Source organism: Centroberyx affinis, unplaced genomic scaffold (assembly GCF_046629955.1).
Source record: "Centroberyx affinis isolate AG114_WGS23_722 - 3 ecotype Tasmania unplaced genomic scaffold, CSIRO-AGI_Caff_v1 ptg002012l_1, whole genome shotgun sequence".
In the NCBI taxonomy this organism is placed as follows: Eukaryota; Metazoa; Chordata; class Actinopteri; order Beryciformes; family Berycidae; genus Centroberyx; species Centroberyx affinis.
In genome coordinates, this window is record NW_027280354.1 from 102,198 (window position 1) to 124,549 (window position 22,352).

The following is a 22,352-nucleotide window of genomic DNA, read 5'->3' on the forward strand; positions in this document are numbered from 1 at the left end:
CGTCTTGCATTCGGCTGGTGGTAGGTGGAGAGAGCGATAGCCTTGTAAAAACAAAAGAGCGAGAGTTTTTTCCAGTTGAGAAAAAGTGAGTTGTGCCACTTACTTACAAAACACAACCTGTCTCTCTGCTGAATTGCATTCTGGTCTCTCTCCTGCTCCTGTGGGTGGAGAAACTGGTCTCTCTCCTCTTCTACGATGGATTTCTCCCTGTATGATTGTTGAACGTCTCTTGGCGCAAAATGGCGGCTCTAGAAAGAAGCCCTCGCTCTTTGATTCTGAGGGACTGACACCAAAACCTGACGTTTACCACTGATGTTTTACATCCTGAAACATTTTCTCATATCAAACTCCATTGTAGCTGCTGGAAACATCTGGAGGTGACGTCACCTCATCTATGTTTGGCCGGTTATCCACCAAGAAGAAGAAAAACACACCAAACAACTAAATGGACCCAGGAATGTAAGATAGCTGTTAAAGTGTTTTAGTTTTGATTTTTCCGTTAAAAAACCTAGTACCTAGTAGTAGGTGTGGTAATATTACAAGTATATTATCAATTATCTCTATCTATTAACAAGACTAGATGTAGATGACAGTTGAGTCAGCAATACTCTCATCACACAATGAACAGTGATGGAAGAAGTACTGAGATCTTTTCCTTAAGTAAAAGTAGAAATACCACAGTATAAAAATACTCTGTTACAAGTAAAAGTCCTGCATTCAAAATGTTACTTAAGTAAAAGTACAAAAGTATTAGCATCAAAATGTACTTAAAGCAACAAAAGTAAAAGTACTCATTATGCAGAATGGCCCATTTCAGAATAATACAGTATATATTATATTATTGAATTATAATTATTGATGCATTAATGTGTAAGCATCACTTTAATGTTGCAGCTGGAAAAGGTGGGGCTGATTTCCACTACTTTATATACTGCTGGGTAGCTTACAGTAATCTATAATAATACATCACAATGTATTAGTTGATTATATTTTGTATTAATAATCTGAATCTGCAAAGTAACTAGTAACTTAAGTTATCAAATAAAGGTAGTGGAGTAAAAAGTACAATATTTCCCTCTGAAATGTAGTGGAGTAGAAGTATAAAGTAGCATAAAATGGTAACACTCAAGTAAAGTACAAGTACCTCAAGATTGTACTTAAGTACAGTATTCGAGTAAATGTACTTAGTTACTTTCCACCTCTGACAATGAATCCATTATGTACAGTTGTATTTGGCGGTTCAGGTTCTGCTCCTCATGTGAATCCAAAGCAGCACAATAAAGACTCAAACCCCCATGCATAAAGAGGTCTATTAATAGAAGACCCTCATTTACAGTATGTTTTGCTATAGAAGCTGTGTTGGCCTCGCTGTACTTGCCAGGTGACTCAGAATCAAAGAGGAGTCACATCACTAATCGGGGGAAGAACGTGTGTGTTTCTGTCAGAGAGAGAGAGAGAGAGAGAGAGGAGGGAGAACAGACCTCCGCCGCACACGTGACAGCCTCGGTCTCGACTGGCGTGCCGGAGCGCCATCGTTTACTCCGTGTGGCGGTGTGACACAACGCTGGATGTGGGGTCCATCTATCACTCTCTGAAGCCGCTATCTTGGGGGGGGGAAATGTGCTGAAATCATCCCCTCTCCCCTCCAAAAATAAATGGATCAAAACTGACTGCTGACTGCTGCATTTTGAATTTAAAGGTTAAGTGAAAGCGAGAGAGCGATGCGGTCTTGTTCATTGCATCCATTACGGCGTAACACTGGTGCGCACGGGCAAAAATAAAAAGTGGGGCGTTGGATTTGTTGAGGAATACTTGGCTGTGTGTTCTGAGCTGCTGCATGCTCCATACAGGCAGAATACATCAGCTCCAGAAAATATCCAGAAAATATCACTGACAGGACAGAAAATTTCGAATTTGATATGCTATCACCGAACTTGTGTCCTGTCAGGAGATTCAAAATTATTTGAATTGGACCTTTATTTAAATACTATACTTTTTTTTTCTCTCTTATGCTGTTATTACCCCATTTTCCCCGAGCAACACGATCACAAAGTCTAAACTCGGCCGATTTGCGGACGGTCAGCGAGCTTCTTGGCCGAGAAAAGTTGCTCATGGTTTAACTTTACATGGTCATCAACCGTCAACAGCCAATGAGATTAATGTTCTCCTTTGTTTCCCTTCCAATGTGATTTTGCTTCATGAACTGTAGTTCCGCCTGGCGAGCGCAAAAAGGACGGGAAGTTGATTCCAGCCACTTATTTGAAAAGACGACAGTAGAGCCCTGCGCGGGACTGTTTTTTTTTATCCCGCTCCCCATGCAGTCCTCTACCACACGTTTCTCGATAGTATCTTGTTTAATATGTGCAGGAAGAAGTGCTTTATCCTGGAAGAGCTTACTTTGACCGGGGAGAACGGAGCAGGTATGTCGTCTCAACCCAGAGGTGCCAGATTTGTGCCTGTTGTAGATTAATACTTTTTCACATTTGTCGCAACTAACAAAGTCCAGTTCCTTTCCATCTTTGTCAGTAACAACGGAGAATTTTTTTTTTTTTTTTTTTATGAACTTTGTTTATTGGTTTTTAAACACAAATTGACAATAATTTAAAGCGCTTGTAAGTGTCAGTGACATAGTAGTACAGTAAAAAAAAAAAAAACATACAACACACAGCAAATAAAGGAAAACAACACAAACAGTCAGCTTGGTCATATTTCACATACTACGGTAAACACTATAACCTCATCAGGCCAGAATAAGGATAAATAAATACAAATAATAAGTAAATAAGATAAAATGGGATCTTATTCGGGGATAACTGGGAAGGTAATTTTCTCTGCATAGGCAAAGAAAGGCCCCCACATCTTTTTAACTTTCTTGGAAGAGCCTTTCAATGTATATCGGATTTTTTCAAGCTGTAAATTACTGAAAATTTCTTTTAACCACAGAGTGTGAGAAGGCGGTGTTGGTGATTTCCATCTCATTAGTATTAGACGTCTTGCCAATAATGTTACAAAAGCTATCAGATCCGCTTGGAGCCTAGGCAAAGGCAACTGAGGGATGACAACTGAGAAATTTGTCCAAATTTGCCTTTGCCTTGCTTTGCTTTGGTATTGTAATGACCCGCTTTGATTTTCTTTTCAACTGCATTTGTTGACTCCGTCTCCATCCTTCTGGTTAGCTAGCTAAATCCCGGGACCCGCAGTTTATTTTTTGAAAGCCCGCTCCCGCACGCAGCAATGTTAGCACCGCCCGCTCCCGCGAGATTTGCGTCGGGTCCCACGCGGGACCCGTGGGATCCCAATCCCAATGCAGTCCTCTAGACCAGTGGTTCTCAAAATTGTTCACGTCAAAGACCCCTAAACTGACACAAATTAGACCACGGATCCCCATTTGATACGATTTTGTCCCAGGGTCCCCCATCTGATAAGATTTTTGCTTTTAGTTGCTTTATTACAGAAAGTGTATGAAATCCATGACCAAAATAGTCATACATTCTGTCATTGTGTTACTTATGGATGGAATTATAGTGAAAATAAATTATTCCCCTTTTTGCTGGGGACCCCCTGGAACCCCCTCAAGGACCCCTGGGGGTCCCTGGACCCCACTTTGAGAAACACTGCTCTAGACGACAGGAGTAAAATCTCAAAAACGATACTTGGAGACCAGTTGCATCAGTTGTTGGGGTCGATGGTAAACTCTGAAGACATTTTATTTATTTTTTTCCGTTTCTTTTTGATTAATGCTGTCTACTACTATCTATAGATAGATAGATGTCATATTGTGGAAGTTAATACCAAAGCTGTGTCAAAACTTTATAGCTGTAGACCGCTACATAGATGCAGTCGGACCCTCTGGCCCCGCCCACAATCAGTCAGAATAGAGCGACCCATCAGCCAAGAGGCTCACAGTCTGAACGCAGAGTGAGTCCATACACATGGAGTGGAGGTTAAGGTGGTTAATAATTGATCACACGATTAGGTCTCTTACTGTGCTTTCTGCTCCTTGCATAATCGACATGCCTGTGGTTTGTCACATCACAGGAAACTCTCTCCCTCTCTCTCTCTACCTTTAACACTCTCTCTCTCTCTGCTCTCCTCTCTCCCGTCTCTGTCGGCGGGCGAACAGATGGAGAGGGCACGCCTCACCAACATCCGATGGCATCTGACGTTTGTTCCTCATAAATACCTCATTAAGGGCGCGTGGGTTTCACAGAGTGTGGTTAGATCTGGAGCCGCTGAAGGTGAAGAGACCGCTGATTAGGATGCTTTGAACGCAACCGGATGGCATGTTAAGAGCCACACACACACACACACACACACACACACACACAGCTGTATGCTTATGTCCACATAGCACTCGAATTTCAAAGAGGATGAATGAGACAAAGAATTACAATGAAGGCATTATGTAGGAAACCGCAGATAGGAGAGATTTAGCAAATTGAAGAGGGAGCCGGGGAGCGATGGAAATTGCCGGCTCGTGATTGGACAGAGAGAGAGAGAGAGAGACAAAGATCTGCGGGAGTCAGACATTCGGCGTATGGTGGGGGGGTGTGTGCGAAGACCCGGTGTTTTTTTTTAAACGGCGATAAGGACGCATTCGATTCGACGTATGCTCACCGATGCAGGAGCTCCCGTCGAGCAGGTAGGAGCCATTGTCATGGAAACCGCTCCTGCACTCACAGTGGTACCAGCCGGGCAGGTTGACACAGCGGGAGTGGTTGTGGCACTCGATCAGGCCCTCCGCACACTCGTCGATATCTGAGGACACACACAACCACACACACACACACACGCACACACACGCAGAGCAGCTAACATCAGTCCAAGTTATTTTCATGGTTACTAACACAAACCTGGAAACTCATCTCATATTTGGCATTTGATTTTTTTTTTCCCCCCTCCGTCTCTTTGATCTGCGGCAGGTGGAGGTCGGTGCAGCTCCCTGCCCCACATCGGGCAGGAGGAGCGGGCACCGTCTGCCACAGCGGGCGTCGAAGACCTCCTTTAGAAATCAAACCGTTTGGCAACAGAGACGTTTTCCCGCACACGCGCCTCTCTTCTTCTGTTCCTCTCCCTCGCTCGCTCTGCCGTTTCTCCCCGGCGCACCTCGTCTCTGGCGTGAGGCGGTGGAAGAAGTACTCTGATCCTTTACTTCAGTAAAAGTACCAACACAGCAATGTAAAAATACTCCACTACAAGTAAAAGTCCTGCATGAAAAATCCTACTTAAGTAAAAGTACCTAAGTATTAGCAGCAAAATGTAGTTAAAGTATTAAAGTAAAAGTAGTGGTTTGGTCCCTCTGACTGATATTTTATTATATATGACATCATTAGATTATTAATACTGAAGCATCAGTGTGTAAGCAGCATGTTACTGTTGTAGCTGCTGGAGGTGGAGCTAGTTTGAACTACTTTATATACAGTTAGCTAGTTTAGTCCGGTGGTTCCCAACCTAGGGGTCGGGCCCCTCCAAAGGGTCACCAGATAAATCTGAGGGGTCGTGAGATGATTAATGGGAGAGGAAAGAAGAAAAAACAATGTTCTGATACACAAATCTGTTTTCAGTTTTTGGACTTTTTCTCTTTGCTGAAATATTGGATCATGTGAACATTTATTGAAATGAAACCATGTGAGGTTTAGAGGGAAACATCACTATTTGGTGGAGCTGTTAACAACTCATAGACATCTGAAATGTGACCCCAACTACACACTGCTTTTTGTAAGACGTCAAAAGCCAAAAAGGTTGGAAACCACTGGTTTCATCTTTAACAATGTGTTGTATTTTAAAAGCTTGTTATATTATCCATTGTGTCAAATCTCCATCTGAAAAGGAACTAAAGCTGTCAAATAAATGTAGTGGAGTAGAAAGTACAATATTTCCCTCTGAAATGTAGTGGAGTGGAAGTATAAAGTAGCATCAAATGGAAATACTCAAGTAAAGTACAAGTATCTCAAAATTGTACTTAAGTACAGTACTTGAGTAAATGTACTTAGTTACTTTCCACCACTGGCAGCATGCGTACACACACACACACAGCCTGCAGGCGTTAGGTCCTCGCTCCTTCTTGGAGAGTAAATCTCTCTCATCCATTATGCATGTTGTGAGCTCTGCTCCTCATCTGCGGCTCTCTTCCTCCTGGCTGTAAGACTCGACCTGCACACACACCCTGATACTTAAAGCGTGACCTGTGCAAACACTTTCAATCACCTAAATGCAAAAACCACGGCCCGGTTTTCGCTGCAGGAGCAAACAGGGCCAGCTAGCGAGGAACTGCTAACCGTCACGTCTGTGAACGCCTCATGTTGCCGCTGACGGGTGAAAAACCCTTTTATCTCCAACACATCAACTTTTCAGGAACAGCCGTGTTTTTAGCTTGACCACCAGGCATTTTTTAATATGTTTTGTTTTGTATTGCTGTACTGGCTGTACTGTAAAAGCCTATAACTTGTTGTGTGTACTGAAATTGCATTGTATCGGTATCGCAATGTTTTGGTTTTTTTTTTACTATTTTTCTGTTGTATCGGCTCTGGCTGGTTCCTGAGCAATATTTATGTTTTCTTGGAATGTATTGTTTATCCTATGTGTTTTCTGATGGACTGTGTGATCTGTCTTCTGTATGTGTCTTTTATGCCTGCTGTGGGATCTGTTTTTTCTATGCGCACGTGACCAACCCAATTTCCCCCTTGGGGATTAATAAAGTTTATCTAATCTAATATGTCCAAGATTTTCTGAAAGGGTTTCATCAGCACAGAGGGTTGCAGAATTTCATCAATTCGTAGAGGAACCATGCAATCCTTCAACTGAAGGGTTAGGGTTATTATTATTATGAGGTTTTAAGATGACAACAGCATAGTTAATAGGGATGGGACGATCTGCTCATCTCACGATACGATTTGATACGTGATAGAGGGTTCAGGATTCAATACAACCACGATACGATAAATAAAAGTTAGTAATAAAAGTTCAGTGACAACAAAGTCTGACTGTGCAGAATTCTGTTTATTTCTGAGACACAAATCTTTCTAGAAATGCCTTGCTAGAATGTAAACAACAATTTAAAAATGTCATTACAAAGTACAAATAATACAATTTCGATAGAGAGCAAGCCGTCTTATTTATGATCACTACAGCAGAATAAAATGTAGCTAATATTGCGATTCATTTTTTCTGCCCCACAATACGTATTGTCACATTTTTGTATTGTGATATATTGAATTTCGATATATAGAGTTTCTCTATCTCCAGAATGTAGCCTCCAACAACCTGACAGACCTTTTGATCTTGTGCTGTGAACATTTTTGTGTTGCCCCACACACTGTAGCCCGGCTGTGAGAGTCACAGTTGATACCTTTGGCCCAGTCTTAACCCAAACACACACACACACATACGTATATCGAGAGAGGGAGAGAGAGAGAGAGAGAGAGAGACTGCGAACAGAGTGTTTAGCAGTGTGTTGTGGTCGAGCCTGGCCGGGGCGGTGCAGGTAATCAGAGGTGACAGCTGCCGGGAGGCTCGGCCTCTGTCAGCCTCTCAGGTCAGGGATCCGGTCAGAGCGGCTCCGGAAGATTCCCTCCCTGACATCACACTCAAACATACACAGATTAGAGCTGACTGGTGGCTGGGAGTTGCTAACCCTTCCACAAAAAGAGCAGGGGTGCGCGCGTGTGTCCTGACAGTAGGTCCATGTGTGTGTGTTGATGCTCCTGTACACCCAGACAACAGAGGGTTCTTGGGCTAACATAAGATGAAACTTCCCATAAGGAAAAGATTTACAGGAATCTAACCAGATATGTATATGTTTTGCCTTTATAATAATAATAATGATAATAAACTTTATTTATACTGTATAGCAGTGGTTCTCAACGTGGGGTCCGGGGACCACCAGTGGTCCTTGAGGGGGTTCCAAGGGGTCCCTAGCAAATTGATGAATTGTTAAACTTCATCATTATTTCATTTACAAGAAGTGAACACAATTAGAGAATGTAGAAGAATGATTGTTTTGATCATAGTTTCACTGATATCTCTCTACCTACAATACAGATTCTCATCAAATGGGGGTCTGAGGCCTTAATGTGGACTAAATTAGGGGTCCTTGATATGAAAAAGGTTGAGAATCACTGCTATATCGCACTTTTCAAATACAAAGTGCTTCACAATGTAGAGAAAAATAATACTAATACTAATAAATAAACAAACAAATAAAACATGAGTTTTTTTATGAAGGTGTTGTAAGTTTTGTTTGATTTGCAACAAAAAAACAATTTGCGGATCTTTGTTGATTATGCCTCATCATTTTGTCTGATAATCAAACCTGAAAGACAAACAAACATAAACAAACATAAACTGTCACGGAGGCTGCGGCTTTGCGCGTTGGTTCGCCGCCTGGCTCCTAGTTGTTTGTGCGAGTCTTCAAGAACGTGGATTTGGCCTGATAACCTCATCATCACACACTGTGGTGGTCTTATCCTCCTCTAGCTTAGTTGAAACTCACTCCCATCCCTCTAAGACGGGCTGCTCAACTCTACAATCCCCTCTATTAGCTCCTTTCCCGTTTGCCTTGGGGAACGCGGCAGCGGCATTCATATTAATACACAGATAGAGCGACTGGTGAGAGAAGTCTATTTTTCAGGAAGGTTTTCACAGAGTTAAAGGAGGCTTAATAAACGGAGACATAAATGAACACCTGCGCTCGCAACGGAATCGTGTTATCTTTGTATAATTTATTCATTTTCATATCATATTCATAAACCTAATTTCATGATTGCAAAGCCGCCGGAGTCGTGTGCGAACGGCGAGTTGGAGATGTTAGAGAGTTGGTGAGTGTCTCTATTTAACCCTGACAGAGCGGAGCAGCCATCAGTCACTGTGGAGAAGACAGACAAGGCTAACAGCTGCCGGCGGCACTAAAGTATGACACGAGCGCACCCGGCCACATATCACTTTATACAACCTAGAGTTTGACTAATGAACCTACAGTATACGGCTGTTGCAAATCTTGCTGTCGGTGTAAATATTCAAATTAGCTGTTAGTCACAGATGCAGTTAAATAATGCACAGTAGACGGTGGTACAAATTAGCATAACAGCAGCGCCCGGGTATGATCGGGTTCTTACAGAAGGTGCTGAGGCACGATGGAGCCAAGTCATCGCACCTGGGGGATTTACAGTGTAAGAGAGAGTTCAAGCAGTGACTTGACTCATTCATTCATTCCATTGGTTGGTTGGTCGGTTAGTTAGTTAGTTGGTTAGTTAGTGTTAAAGCTCCCATATTCGTGTTTTATTTTGTGTCTTGAGGTCCATTCAAAGCTGTGTGTGTGGTGTCATGAACCAAAAACACTCTCAATCCATTTTCACACGTTCATTTTCCAGCATCTCTCTGAGCCTTACCAAGAACAGGCGGTTTCTGTCGCCGTGTCTTTAAGGCTCATTAATATTAACGACCCCTCTGTTCCCAATCGGCTAACCGTTTTGAGAGCGAAACGTGAGACGCCGCGGCCCGGGCAGCTACAGGTAGGGAAAACTCTCCGGTAAATAAACAATGACAACCGCTCAACCGCTTTGAAAAAAACACTTTGTTAGTCTATTATTTCTTACAAAAATGATAATGAGCGAACCTTTGTGACGCCACAAAGTTACGGAAGTCCAAACGGCTCGTTTAGAGGCTCGCTTTTCTAATATGGATTGTGTGGATTTAGTTGGCGACCGTGCGTTTAGATATATATATATGTTTAGATAGACCATCCAACTCCTTTATGATCACAGAGGTAAGGGGAGTCCTGCTTTACACCATGTGGGACCTTTAACGTTTACCTATGGGTCGGGTTAGGCAATGGTAAAGGAAATGTGACATTATATTTTTTAAGAACAAGACAAAAGGCATCTGCACAAATAATTTATTGATTATTGAATAAATGATTTTTGCACAGATTTTTCAGTGTGCAGATGCCTTTTGATGCCTTTTTCAATCTCTATAATTCTCCGGCTCCAGCACCTCAACCAAGCCTCATACCAGGTGAGCGGTGTCTTTTCTTCAAAAACTAGACAAAAAATATATATATATTCACTTGAAAAGCTCATCTGTGTGTGTGTGTTTCCTCTCTCACTAAATTACCTGCAATATTAAAATAAAAAAATCACAAAAATGTGCAAGTTTTTGAAGATTTGGGCGTAGGGAAATTGTGGATTGATTATGTATTAATTTCTATGTATTTTCTTCTTTATTATTAAGAACAAAAGCAGCAATGGCCACTGTGAACATCTTTAATTTGTACAGTACATAAAGAACAGGCGACAGGCAGGCCATAATAATAACAATTATTATAATAATAATCCTGCCCTGCTCTGTCCATAATCTATGAAAAGTGACTCATTCCACGATGGTTTCCACAGTTTATAAATGCGCTGTACCAGAGTGTTTCCAATTTAATTGGGAGGAACTTTGAGGGGCAGCAATTTCTCTTTCATCTTCTGAGAGGAAATGCTCATTTTCCTGTCTTTGAAAAGTCAGATTTCAACATTAATTTCATTGCCTCTCCCTGTCTCCTGCTCGTCTCTCAGGATCTCCTGTTTCACTACTTCAATTACATGAAAGGGCAACGCTTCACCTGGGACAAGGAGCTGACATGGAGGCCGATACTATACATACTGTATCATACATCTTCCCATCCATGTTAGTGTTGGCATGCATTCTAATGTGAAAACAGTGAAATCTCTCCAACTGTATTCCACTCCTTTTTCATCACGTTTCATCATTCTCTGTACTAAACTCATCAGAGCTCACAGACCTTTAAGCAATTACCTCACTACTCACTATTCAGCGCCCACGCGTACACTCATCTAATGCGTACAGTTTTGTTTTTCATTAACTTCAATAAACTCATTACTTTCCATATTAATAGCCTTATGGCAAAAATATCCTCTCTGCATCGTGGCGTTATAATGAGCAGGAGGCGGAGGAAGAGCTAAGAAAAGAGGGGAAACTGTCACTGACATCACTGCTGTTTTGAATGCATTACAACCTTTGCTGTCCTTTGAGTTTATCCAGTGGGTTTTGAAAAAGTTTCATAAGCGTAAGGTTCATAACACAGCGTGTATAAAGCGTGTAAACGTTCAATTGCAGTAAAAAAAAATAACACGAAAATCACCAAAATTGGAGTCGTGAGATTTTCACGGGGCAGCAGTGACATGGAGGCGTTATGCAGCCTACACTGAAATTTTTAATTTCTTTTGCATCTGTGCCATATTGGTATGTATTGAATAAAGCAGTGGTTCTCAACGTGGGGTCCGGGGCCCACCAGGGGTCCTTCAGTGGGTTCCAGGGGGTCCCCAGCAAATTGATGAATTGTTAAACTTCAGCATTATTTCATTTTATGAAGTTAACATTATTCGAGGATGTAGAAGAACGACTTTTTTGATCATAGCTTCTCTGTTATCTCTCTACCTACAATACAGAGAGTCATGGATTTCTGGACAAAATCATATTTAACAATACAAATATTCTCAGATTTGAGTCCGAGAGATAAAACCTCATCAAATGGGGGTCCGTGGCCCTAATGTGGACTAAGTTAGGGGTCCTTCATGTGAAAAAGGTTGAGAATCACTGGTTTACTGCATGCGTTACATGGAAGTCTTCCATGTCGACTAACACTGAAACTGCAGCACCGACTGTAAGAACAGAAATACCAGATTCCACCGGGACACAGGATCTCTTTTTATGGAGAGCACATGTTATTTAAAACCCCATCCATCACCGCTCTGCCAGGGCCTATTTATTTAGACATAATAAAAGCTCATTTCAGGCGCACACAGTCAATAATGCCCATAGCTCAATAGTTTCATAAAGCTATTTCTCAGCTGGTATATGTATGTATGTATGTATGTGTGTGTGTGTGTGTGTGTGTGTGTGCGTACTCCCCTCTATTTCCCCGTGTCAGTGAAGTGGACAGGTGACCTTCCTCTTGCATTAGCTACAAGGTGCTAGCACACACACACACACACACACGTGCACACATACATATATACGTGCTCCATCAATCACTGTTACAGCCAGCGGAGGGAAAGCAGCCAGACACCATTCCACATTTCCCTCTGTTTCCTTCCATTATAATGCAAACGAGAGCACTTAGTACTTTCTGCAGGGCTTCACTTCTGCCCCGCATACGGATTCCCCCCCCCCCCCCCCCCCACCGGGAATATGTGAAGACTTTATGACAGGCCCGGGATGTGAGGAGTTCAGAGTTTTAGCTCGGCGAGGAAATGGGAATTAATCCATATACGTAGTTAAGAAAAAATAATCCCTGCGCTCTCTGTACAGTCCCGTGGCCCGCTGGGAGCTTTACATAATTACACTTATCTCAGTCCTACTAACCTACTGAAATGACATCACAGGGGGAATGTCTGTCATGTCTGTCCGTGTCATCCGGAGAAACACAACAAGCGGCACCGGGGGTTTGTGTGTTTGCTGGTAGCTGATAGTCAGTGAAATGTACATAAGAAATGGAAAGGCTGCAGTGACCACAGGGCCTCCACCTCCTGCAGGCCAGAGACAAGCTCTATACTGAATCAACCACTAAATGAGTTCTTGTATTGCAATTTGTATTGTCCTGTACTCCAGCTGATGTCTACACTCGTCTTCATTTACCTCCTGTAATTGCACTTGACAAAATATCTGCTTGCTAAAGTTACTTTTTATTGGCATGATGCCTCAGAGTAGGAGGGAGGGGAGAAGAGTGTGTGTGTGTGTGTGTGTGTGTGTGTTGACTAACAAAATCAAAACATTACATTTTTTTTATATCAGCTAGCTGTCATTGGTTGTACTGATTGCCATATGTAGCCTATTTCTGGTGATGAGTAATAGGATGTGATTGGCCAGTTTTAGGCTTTGACATAATATATGTTCCACTCACTTGTTCATTTTTATTTATGGGGGGGGTATCCTAGGATGTGACAATTCTTAGTATTTTTGGTGATTTTGGTTCTTGGAGGTGTGAAGTAATCACAGTAAAAAACATTAAATCATGTTACTATGCCGTTTCCCCACAGTCACCAGCTTTAAAACACGCCCCCTTGTACAAGCCAGTCAGATATTGCTCCAGTGTCTATGTAGACGCTGGACTGTCTGAAATTGACCAATCAGCGCTAAGAGGAGGGCGGGCCTTCCAGAATAGCCAGCCTATCAGAGCAGTAGCTCATTAGCATAAGAAGCTGCTTATGTAAAACAACCTATTTTCTTGTAGGTGGGAAACAAACACTGGGAAGTGAATAGCTAAAGCTAAAACGATTTTTACTGAAAAAAACTTAACAGATATTTTATAGACACCAGGTAATTATATAAAATTGCTGAAAAAGCAAATGATACCCCTCCTTTAACCTTTATTTAACCAGGTCGGTCCCGTTGAGATACAAAGACCTATTTTTCAAAGGAAGCCTGGCCAAGATGATTTGCCTGTTGAAGGTCCTTGACCAAAACATTGCCAGATATTAAGTGTATTTAATATGCAAGTGTAGACTGGGTTCAGGAGTTTTTTTTTACTTCTCAGAGACAAGCCGCTTTTAAAAGTAGAAAACCACAAGTTCACGTTGTACTAAATATACTACAGCACCTAATACATGCACATATCCATTCGTAATAGGCGTGACCAGTTCCAATTATTGTCCAGCAAATTGACATTACACAGGAGACCGAGAAAATCTGAACACTGACACTGAAGGCAACTCATCCTGCCAACCGTGGGACTCTGTGTTAAAACATTCAACCTGCTGCAGTTTCTTTCAGGTGCAAAATGCAGGAGAAATAAAATCCGTAAAGGAGTAAATTTGCCGCACACTAAAGAACTCATAGACCAACTTGAGGTTCCTTATTTTTAACAATTTCAAGCGAAAAAAGCATAGGAGCAAACAACGCTTTTCGACACGTTGGTGGGGTCACATGACCTCCACAGAAACTATATCTCACCTGTGGTGAATCATGAGGTGGAACGAACCTTTAACCTGCGTTTAACTGACAGGATTTTGATAGGAAGTTCATTGTCAGGTCAGGCGTTTTTGTTTTTTCCCAGTAGAATATTGATCCATTGAAGTATAACTCTTAAGAAATAAATCACAAAGATCCAACAGTGAGTCTGTGCTGCCGTATGAGCTCACAGGTAACTGTGAGCAACGGATCAACGTGGGAGAAGATGAAAGATCAGTGCTCTTCTCTGTTCCCATCCGCTTTATATTTAGATGCTTTTCACCTCTTCCCGAGCTGTGATATACGACACAGAGGGCAGAAGTCAGTGGGGCAGTGAGGTGTTTCATTGCATAAGAGGGAATGGCAGCAGAGACAAATAGAGATGCAAATAGAGACAGAAATAGACATAAAGATGGAGACAGAAAGAGATGGAGACAGAAACAGAGACAGAGATATAGACACAGACGGACATATAGACAGAGATCGAGACAGAAAAAACATAGGTATATTGTAATAGTAATTATAATATTGTAATGTAACTGTCTAATAAATTGTCTATTGTTTTAGTGATTGATTAGAACAATTTGTTGTTATGCCGTCGGTGCTATCCAAATCTCTTTTTATGGTCATTTCTTATTTTGGCTTCGGCATTAAGTGCTTTTGTACTGTATTTCACGCCAATAAAAAACCTTTGAATTGCACTGAGACGCGGAGACAGAAATAGAGCCAGACACAGACAGGGAGAAAATAGAGGCAGAGACAGACAGAGAGACTAATAGGTAGGAGAGGTGGGAGAGACAGAGCTACACTTTCTCCTGCATTGCACTAATATTCAGGTCAGAGATATTTACTCATCTGTCAAATTTAAAACTGTATGTACTCATTTTGTACTGGACAGGAGAACCACTGGCAATGTAAAAAATAAAAATAAAATGCATGACCAACACTGTTTAAGAATGGAGAAATTATGCAGTTATGTAAACCGGTTGATTGATAATTGACTGTCTGATTTAATATGATGACATATCTATTGTATATGTAGGCCTATTGTTCATTGTTACTGTCATGTGGTCATGCTTTAGTTACAGTCATTTGAGTCAGTTGTAGCAGTATGTACTTTTCTATTTCATGCCAATAAAGCACATTTGACTCGAATTGGATTGACAGACAGACAGACAGACAGACAGACAGACAGACAGACAGACAGACAGACAGACAGACAGGATAGATAGAGACAGAAATAGACACAGAGACAGAGACTGAGGCTTCCATCGGCCCGCACAGAGTGAGGACACAACATTATGAGCTCCTGAAAACATTCAAACTTTCTGATGGAGAGGCGAAGCAGAGTGCAGAAATAATTTAGATACCTGCAACGTGTAAAGAATCAAAAAGAAGCCAAAAAAAAGCTAAAAGAAGAAAAAAAGCAACATCAGCGAGCAAAATCTGAACACCAAGAAGTCAGAACGAACCTCCTGGAGAAGTAACGTAGGTTGGAAATCTGTACTGGTAAGAAAAATCACTAAACTGAATGTCTGAAAGGAGCAGAAGATATTTTATGAGTGAAAATAGACTGGAGTAGACTTTGAATAGACTTTACTTCATTACACTTTGAAGTTGCTAGCAAATTAAGCTAGTAGCATTTGACAGTTGAAGCTTCCTCAACTGCCGAACAACTGTCAAATGCTGGAGTGCAGAGAAACAGAAGATCCAGCTGTCTGCAGGAGTGAAGAGGCCAAAAAAAAACAGAGAAAGGTGATGTCAACCAACTCTGAACAACTATATGTTGACTACAAAACAGAAGACGGTGTAAAGAAAGGGAACAACCTTATTTTCTACACCTCTGAAGCTAGACTGTGGAGAAATGCTGTGTGCAGGAACTATGACCATATACCTAAAGAAGGTGTTGGCAGAGGATGTAGACTGACAGTTTGTCAAGATGAGAACTCAGACACTGAACTCAGCCTCAGACTACAGAAACTGACCTGGAAAACCTCCAGTCATCCCAACGTTGTACCCGGCTTTCTCTGTTTTTATCTTTGTTTTTGTAATCTTGTAATGATGATAAGGATGATGGAACGCCTCCAACCGGCTAAACTGGAGATAGGCTAACAAGACTAGGTCAAAACCTAGTATATGGCTGGACCGTGTATGGGTGTGCCACATGCCAAAGGCCGACCAATGGTGTAGCTAACTCCGCTGTAGACTGTTAATATAGTCCATCCTCCCGATCCAAGCCCCAGTTGCTCTGGTACCCATCGGTGCCGAAAACACCGTTTGCCGGACACCCGGTGACGCATCGGCGTCGGGACCCCCACCGAAATCTCGGCCGGATCACCGGGAACAAATCGGCGCCCAGCTATCGGCGCTGGCCGGAATCGTGGCCCCGGGAAACTCCGGGAAGCGTCGGCAGGAAGCCCTCGGCGCTTCAAAACCTCCATGCTTGTCTGTGTCTCTCTCTCCACCGCCAGAACAGAGGGGCTGTCAGGTGGACTGAGCTCGCACATATGCATCGAAATAAACGGCGATATGATATAACTGTATAGATTCTACTTTAGCTTCAGCTTACATGCATGATATTGGTCAGCCTGCTTACTGTGTGGAGAAACGGGCTCCCGATCTCAGCGGAGAAACAAGATGGCGGAGAAAACGAAACTTAAATTTCTGGCTCTGTGATCCTATGATGTGCCACGTGCCACGGCCGACCAATGGTGTAACTTCATCACTCAGTGAGTCAGTCAGTCAGTCAGTCAGTCAGTGAGTGACAGACATTCGCGTTTATAGGGCTGGCCCCGCTGTTGCGGTCCAGCCAAAAATACCATGAAATTAAGCTTGATAGGTCTGGAAACAAGATAAAATCACTTGACAGCGTGTCATTTTTTGCAGTGTGATTCTTCTCATGGCCTCTAATGGCAAACATATTGACACCCAGCGTCTATTCCCCAGTCACCCGCCCAGCCAGGCTGCAGCAACACAGTCCAGGCCCTGGACCAATTAGGGAAGGGCAGGGGAACATTTGTATGTGGTACATATTTGACATGGTCACCTCTCTCCCCAATTGTGTTGTTTATGTTATTGCCAATAAACTGTCAGAGAGGAAACTTTGGCTTTGTCATTTAACTCTTACACTGTTCATTACTTGGCTAATGAGTGGATTTTGGCAGGCTGGATGGCAGAGGACTGGAAAGTTGGAGAATCTGGACATTGTTTACAAACTATCTATCAACTTATCTATTTGTTTACATCTACCTTATTGAATAACCAGCCTAATTAAATGGTAGTCATTGTTTTCAGTTATTTATTTCGATGGATCTGTGATAGTGACAAGCTTAAATTTGAATTCTTTTCTCATTTCTCAATAATAATAGTAAAATTAGAAGAAATAGAACCATTTGGTTTATTTCCAGTGGATCCGGTTCTATATGGAAGGGAAGCAGATAGAGAACGAGAAACCTAGAAGGGAATTCTATGCAATTAAAAGTCCAATTTGATATATCAATTCAGAACTTTGCTCAAGTGTTCAAATCAGTTACTGAACCGATTGCACTATATGGTTGTGAGGTTTGGGGACCAAAACAAGACAAACATTCAGGAGAAACATCCAACTGAGACCCTGCATGTAGAGTTCTGCAGGACTTGGGGCACAAAGAAATGCAAAGAAAACTCTGCATATCCACAAATAAGCAATATTGAAAAATGAGCCATCAAATTTTACTAACTAACTAGCCCTGGTTACTTCAGCCAGCTGGTACTGGAGTGTCTTTCAATATGGTGGAGTCTACTTTGGGAATATAATTTTAAACACTCATGACACTAAAGCTTGGTGAATTGAATTGAACTGACAGACAGAAATAGAGGAAGAGACAGAGGCAGAGAGCGAGAGAGACAGCGAGAGAGAGAGAGAGAGAGAGTTCTGCAGTCAAGACAACACATCTCCAGCAGCCTCAGGCAGCAGCCAGAGGGCCACAGGGAGGAGCCTCATTAGAGAGATGATGTGTTAGTCCATATTCTGCTTTCTGAGAGAAATAAGGAGTGAGAGTCAGTCACGGAGAGAGAGAGAGAGAGAGGAGGAGGGAGGGGGGGGGGGCACACCGCTCTACACTGCACCACCTCTGTTCCTCGCTCCAGCACCCCCACCCTTTCTAAAGTGGTTCAAAGAGAAGCAATATGATCATTTTTACAAATGTGCTGTAGTCGTTTTTCAAACCCCTCCTGTATGTTGTTAGTCATCAGAATTCAATTTACAGCTTCCATCAGCAAACATAAAGTCGGAGCTGAGTTGCAGCAGGGAAACATTTCTTCTTTTGTCGACTATAAAAATCATTTTCTGACAACTGCATCGGAAAAATTAGCTTTGCACATTAATTAATTGACAGGTATTTGATGTCTCTCCTCTCTGCTGCTGGTTCTGAAGCTAATTAGCGTTTGGTTGATTGCCAGCTTTCCCTCCATGATGTGCTGTGAGATCCAGTGATTGGCTCTGAACACTTCAAACATTCAGACATTCAGCCCAGAGAGTATGTCTGATTTTTTTTTTTTTTTTGTGGTCATGGAGAAGTTAAAAAAGTTGAGAATTCAAGTGCACATCGATATTTAAGTATACAATTTTTTAAATAATTCAAAATTTGAGGGATGCAAACCATTTTCGATATCATGATTACTTTGCTGGCCATTCTACACAAGGCAATTGGAATTTTCCCCTTTGCATATTCCTCCTCGATGCACACGTACACACACACACACACCCACACACACACACACACACACACACATATACACCTTTGAACATCTGCAATTTCTCAGAGAGATCAGAGCGCAGGTTGTCTACAGTTCAGAGTTTGCACACACACACACACACACACACACACACACACACACACACAGGGCTTCAGCAGCTTCTGCAGCACTTTCAGCAGCATTCGAAATTTAGATCAAAAACTCCGAGCAACTCAACCAAGTTCCAGTCCAACTTTGCTCAAAAGTTAAATGGTTGTTATTTGAAAACATTTGGCCATTACCGATAAGAGAAAATACATGAAATGGAAAGAGTGACTGTGGCAGTAACAAAGTAATGTTTTCATTTTTCAAAAGGGACGGAAAAAGATGATAAATGATCTCAATACACTTTTTTTGTCTGCTGTTGTGTTTTTAACGATGCCAAAGCAGCTACTGCAGTGAGTCTGCATGCAGATAGTTTGCATGGAGGTAAACACATTCCTCACACCATTATTTTTTTAATAAATTCCCAATTCTGCAGGGGAAGTGGTGAGATTTGAACTGTTCCAGGCCCTGAATATCTGTTTCTGAGCCTACTAATGTCATATACAGTACGTTATGAGATATTATGAATTCATGATACCGCTGTGCTCTGATTGGTTGTTCTGTTGGTATATTGAATTGTGACTGACTTGACGACACTGATCTAACTGAATGTGACTGAGCTGTGTTTGCTTTTTCCTCACCTATATAAGCTGAATTTGCTGGTTTTTAATGCTCTGATGACAGCTTTTCTCGCTGAAACGTGTTTGTGTGTCATAGTGTGTGTGTGTGTGTGTGTGTGTGTGTGTCCCAATACACGAGTGAAATATGAGCAGTGTATCCAGTCATTTCCCCCCCCCACAATTTTGGACGTGCCACCTCACTGGTTTTTGAGTCGTTCGTCAAATTGGAAAGTGGTATTTGTGTAATTTTTGTTACACTTATGCATCTGGTCCCTAGTGACTAGTGCATTCAGGGGAGTGTTACTATAGAAACCAAGGACTGATAATGAAGATAGAACATGTATTCCCATGGGAATACAGTGCAGAGAGCTGTGCAGCCGTGCTTCCTCTGGGAGAACATGCTTTACATGTTAACACAACCTATTAGGGCTCTCTTGGGAATCATTGCAGTACATGCAGCCTAAATGGTCATGGCTGCATGTGGTGTCATTTATTACATCGCTTCTGTACATGTGTGTGTGTGTGTGTGTGTGTGTGTGTGTGTGTGTGTCTGTGAGTGTGTGTCCTGGTGTCTAAAGCAAAAACATGATGTGAATGTGGGTGAACCTGTGCATCCAAGCTGGTTGATCACTTCTCTAAATGTAGACTGGAGAGACAGCAGCTTTAATAACAGAGGAGAGGAGGGGAGAGGAGGGGAGGGAGAGGAGAGGAGAGGAGGAAACAAAAGGAGAGAGGAATGAGCTGTCCTCCTCTACTGCTCTCCTGGGATCCTCAGTCTCTGCTGAGCCCAATTTAAACACAGGGCTTTAGAGAGGAAGAGGAAGAGCAAGAGAAAGTGTGTGTGTAAGTGTGTGTGTGTGTGAGAGAGAGAGAGAGAGAGAGAGAGAGAGAGAGAGAAGGGCGACTGGTCAGCCCCATACCAAACTAATAACCATTACTCTGATGTCACTTTTGACACTCAATAAAAATAAGTGCGGCTTCGGCTGAGTTTTAATTGGGAAGTGGAAATGCTAGCATAGCCGGACAAAGGTGTGTGTGTGTGTGTGTGAGGGGAGAGGGGGTCTTCAGGTCTTACCGGTCTCGCAGCGGCGTCCCGTAAATCCCGAGGGACACACACACGTGTTGGGAGACACACACGTCCCGCCGCTCCGGCACCCCTCCTCGCAGAACGCTGGAGAGAGAGAAAGAAGAGGAGAAGGAGAAGGAGAAGGATTTAGAGAAGGTTTCATTCATTCATTCATTCATTCATTCAGCCTCTCTGCATGTGCTGACTGTCGCAGCAGCGGAGCAACAAAAGCCTGTGAATTTGTACTGTAAAAAGGTTTTTGTGAAGGCATCACAAGGTGCAAAGAGATTCCCCAGACTATTTTTAAAAGCAACGCTGGGAGGAAACACTGCTGCTTTTTAGTCATTCAGGTTGGGCCATCAGAAGCCTTTTGCATGGGTGTGTAAATGGTGTGTATGTGTGTGTGTGTGTGTGTGTGTGTGTCAGAGCGCCTGATACAATATTATGACAATATTTGACATGATAATAGTGTGCCTCTTAAAGGGGCACTTCACAAAAAAAAACATTGCTTTTTTATTCCACACATACTCTCTCTCTCTCTCTCTCACACACACACACACACACACATTCCCACACTGTAATCCCGTCTTTCACAAATTCTGGTTTATTGAAAGTTTATGACTTTGAAATGTGTCTTCTTAGTGCTGTCATGCAGAGGACGTGCGGTTCTAAATATGTGCACAGTGACATGAGGGAAATGAGAAGACAGCGTGGGTTAAGGCCGCTCAGAGGGAGACTGCTGATGCTGTTGTCCTTGGTACCGCGAATAAAGCTTTTTTTCAAATCGTAAAACAAAGCACGCCAATCAAAATATCTAATGAACTAAAGACACACTAAAGTCTCTCTTGGAGGAATCAATCACACTGACGGCCCGGGGGGGGGGGGGGAAGGATTCCAATAAACTGTGGATGAAATGTCCCTTTAATGATCTGCTGTAGCCCAGTGATTCTCAACCTTTTTCATATCAAGGACCTCTAATTTAGTTCAGATTTGGGCCACGGACCTCCATTTGATTGTGTCTCTCGAACCCAAATCTGAGAATATTTTTTATTGCTAGATATGATTTTGTCCAGAATTCCATGACTGTCTGTATTGCAGGTAGAGAGATAACAGAGAAACTATGATCAAATTGTGTTAACTTCTTGTAAATGAAATAATGGTGAAGTTTCACAATTCATCAATTTGCCGGGGACCCCCTGGAACCCCCTCAAGGACCCCTGGTGGTCCCCGGACCCCACGTTGACAACCACTGCTGTAGCCTAAGAACCTCTGACACAGATTGGCCTGATGGGGGCGCTATCATTTAAGGTCAAAATTTAAAATTAAAAAAAAAAAAAAAAAAAAACTGCTACTGCTACAGCACCAGTCCAATTTAGATGAAACTTGGAGGGATGTTGCGTCTTGTTACTGATTGGCCCAAGGGGCGCCTGCATCACTCCTGGGGGACGACGTGATTCACTTGTCTATTTTTCTCTCAGTTGAAACTTTTAACACCGTGTGTGTGTGTGTGTGTGTGTGTGTGTGTGTGTGAGCATGTCTGTACAGGTGTCTTGCTGCCCTTTGCTGATAGCAGGCTGGCGGTGCAAATGAGTGTGATTTGTCCCGTGTCTCGTACAGGATGTGATGCGTCAACACGACCGAGACAAACAGGAAAGGGGCGGGGACGGAGCTGGCGGAGAGAGTACTGCACTCTGCTAAACAAGAGAAAAGAGTGTGTGAGTGTCGGGGGGGGGGAGAGAGAGAGAGAGAGAGAGAGAGAGAGAGATAGTTAAGAGTCAGTGCTTAAAGCGAAGAGGATTAACCAAAAGAGGGCAGATTTAATTGAGCAAGTTCATTAAAGAGAAATTACTTTGAGTATTTCTAAGCTTAATTAATGACATGATTTGAAAGATGAG

The 22,352-nt window shown here is 42.4% G+C and overlaps 1 protein-coding gene across 1 annotated transcript in view; it reads right to left on the reverse strand.

Moving 5' to 3' along the window:
- The window catches only part of LOC139653948 (protein kinase C-binding protein NELL1-like), a gene marked incomplete at its 5' end in the record, with an annotated part of 41,683 nt that extends 21,121 nt beyond the window's left edge, over positions 1 to 20,562 (reverse strand). The window contains 2 exons of the mRNA XM_071530958.1: positions 4,618 to 4,758; positions 20,467 to 20,562. Coding sequence (XP_071387059.1) covers positions 4,618 to 4,758; positions 20,467 to 20,562 — 237 coding nt within the window. The remainder of the gene's footprint in view (positions 1 to 4,617; positions 4,759 to 20,466) is intronic.
- Between the last annotated feature and the right edge of the window lie 1,790 nt (positions 20,563 to 22,352).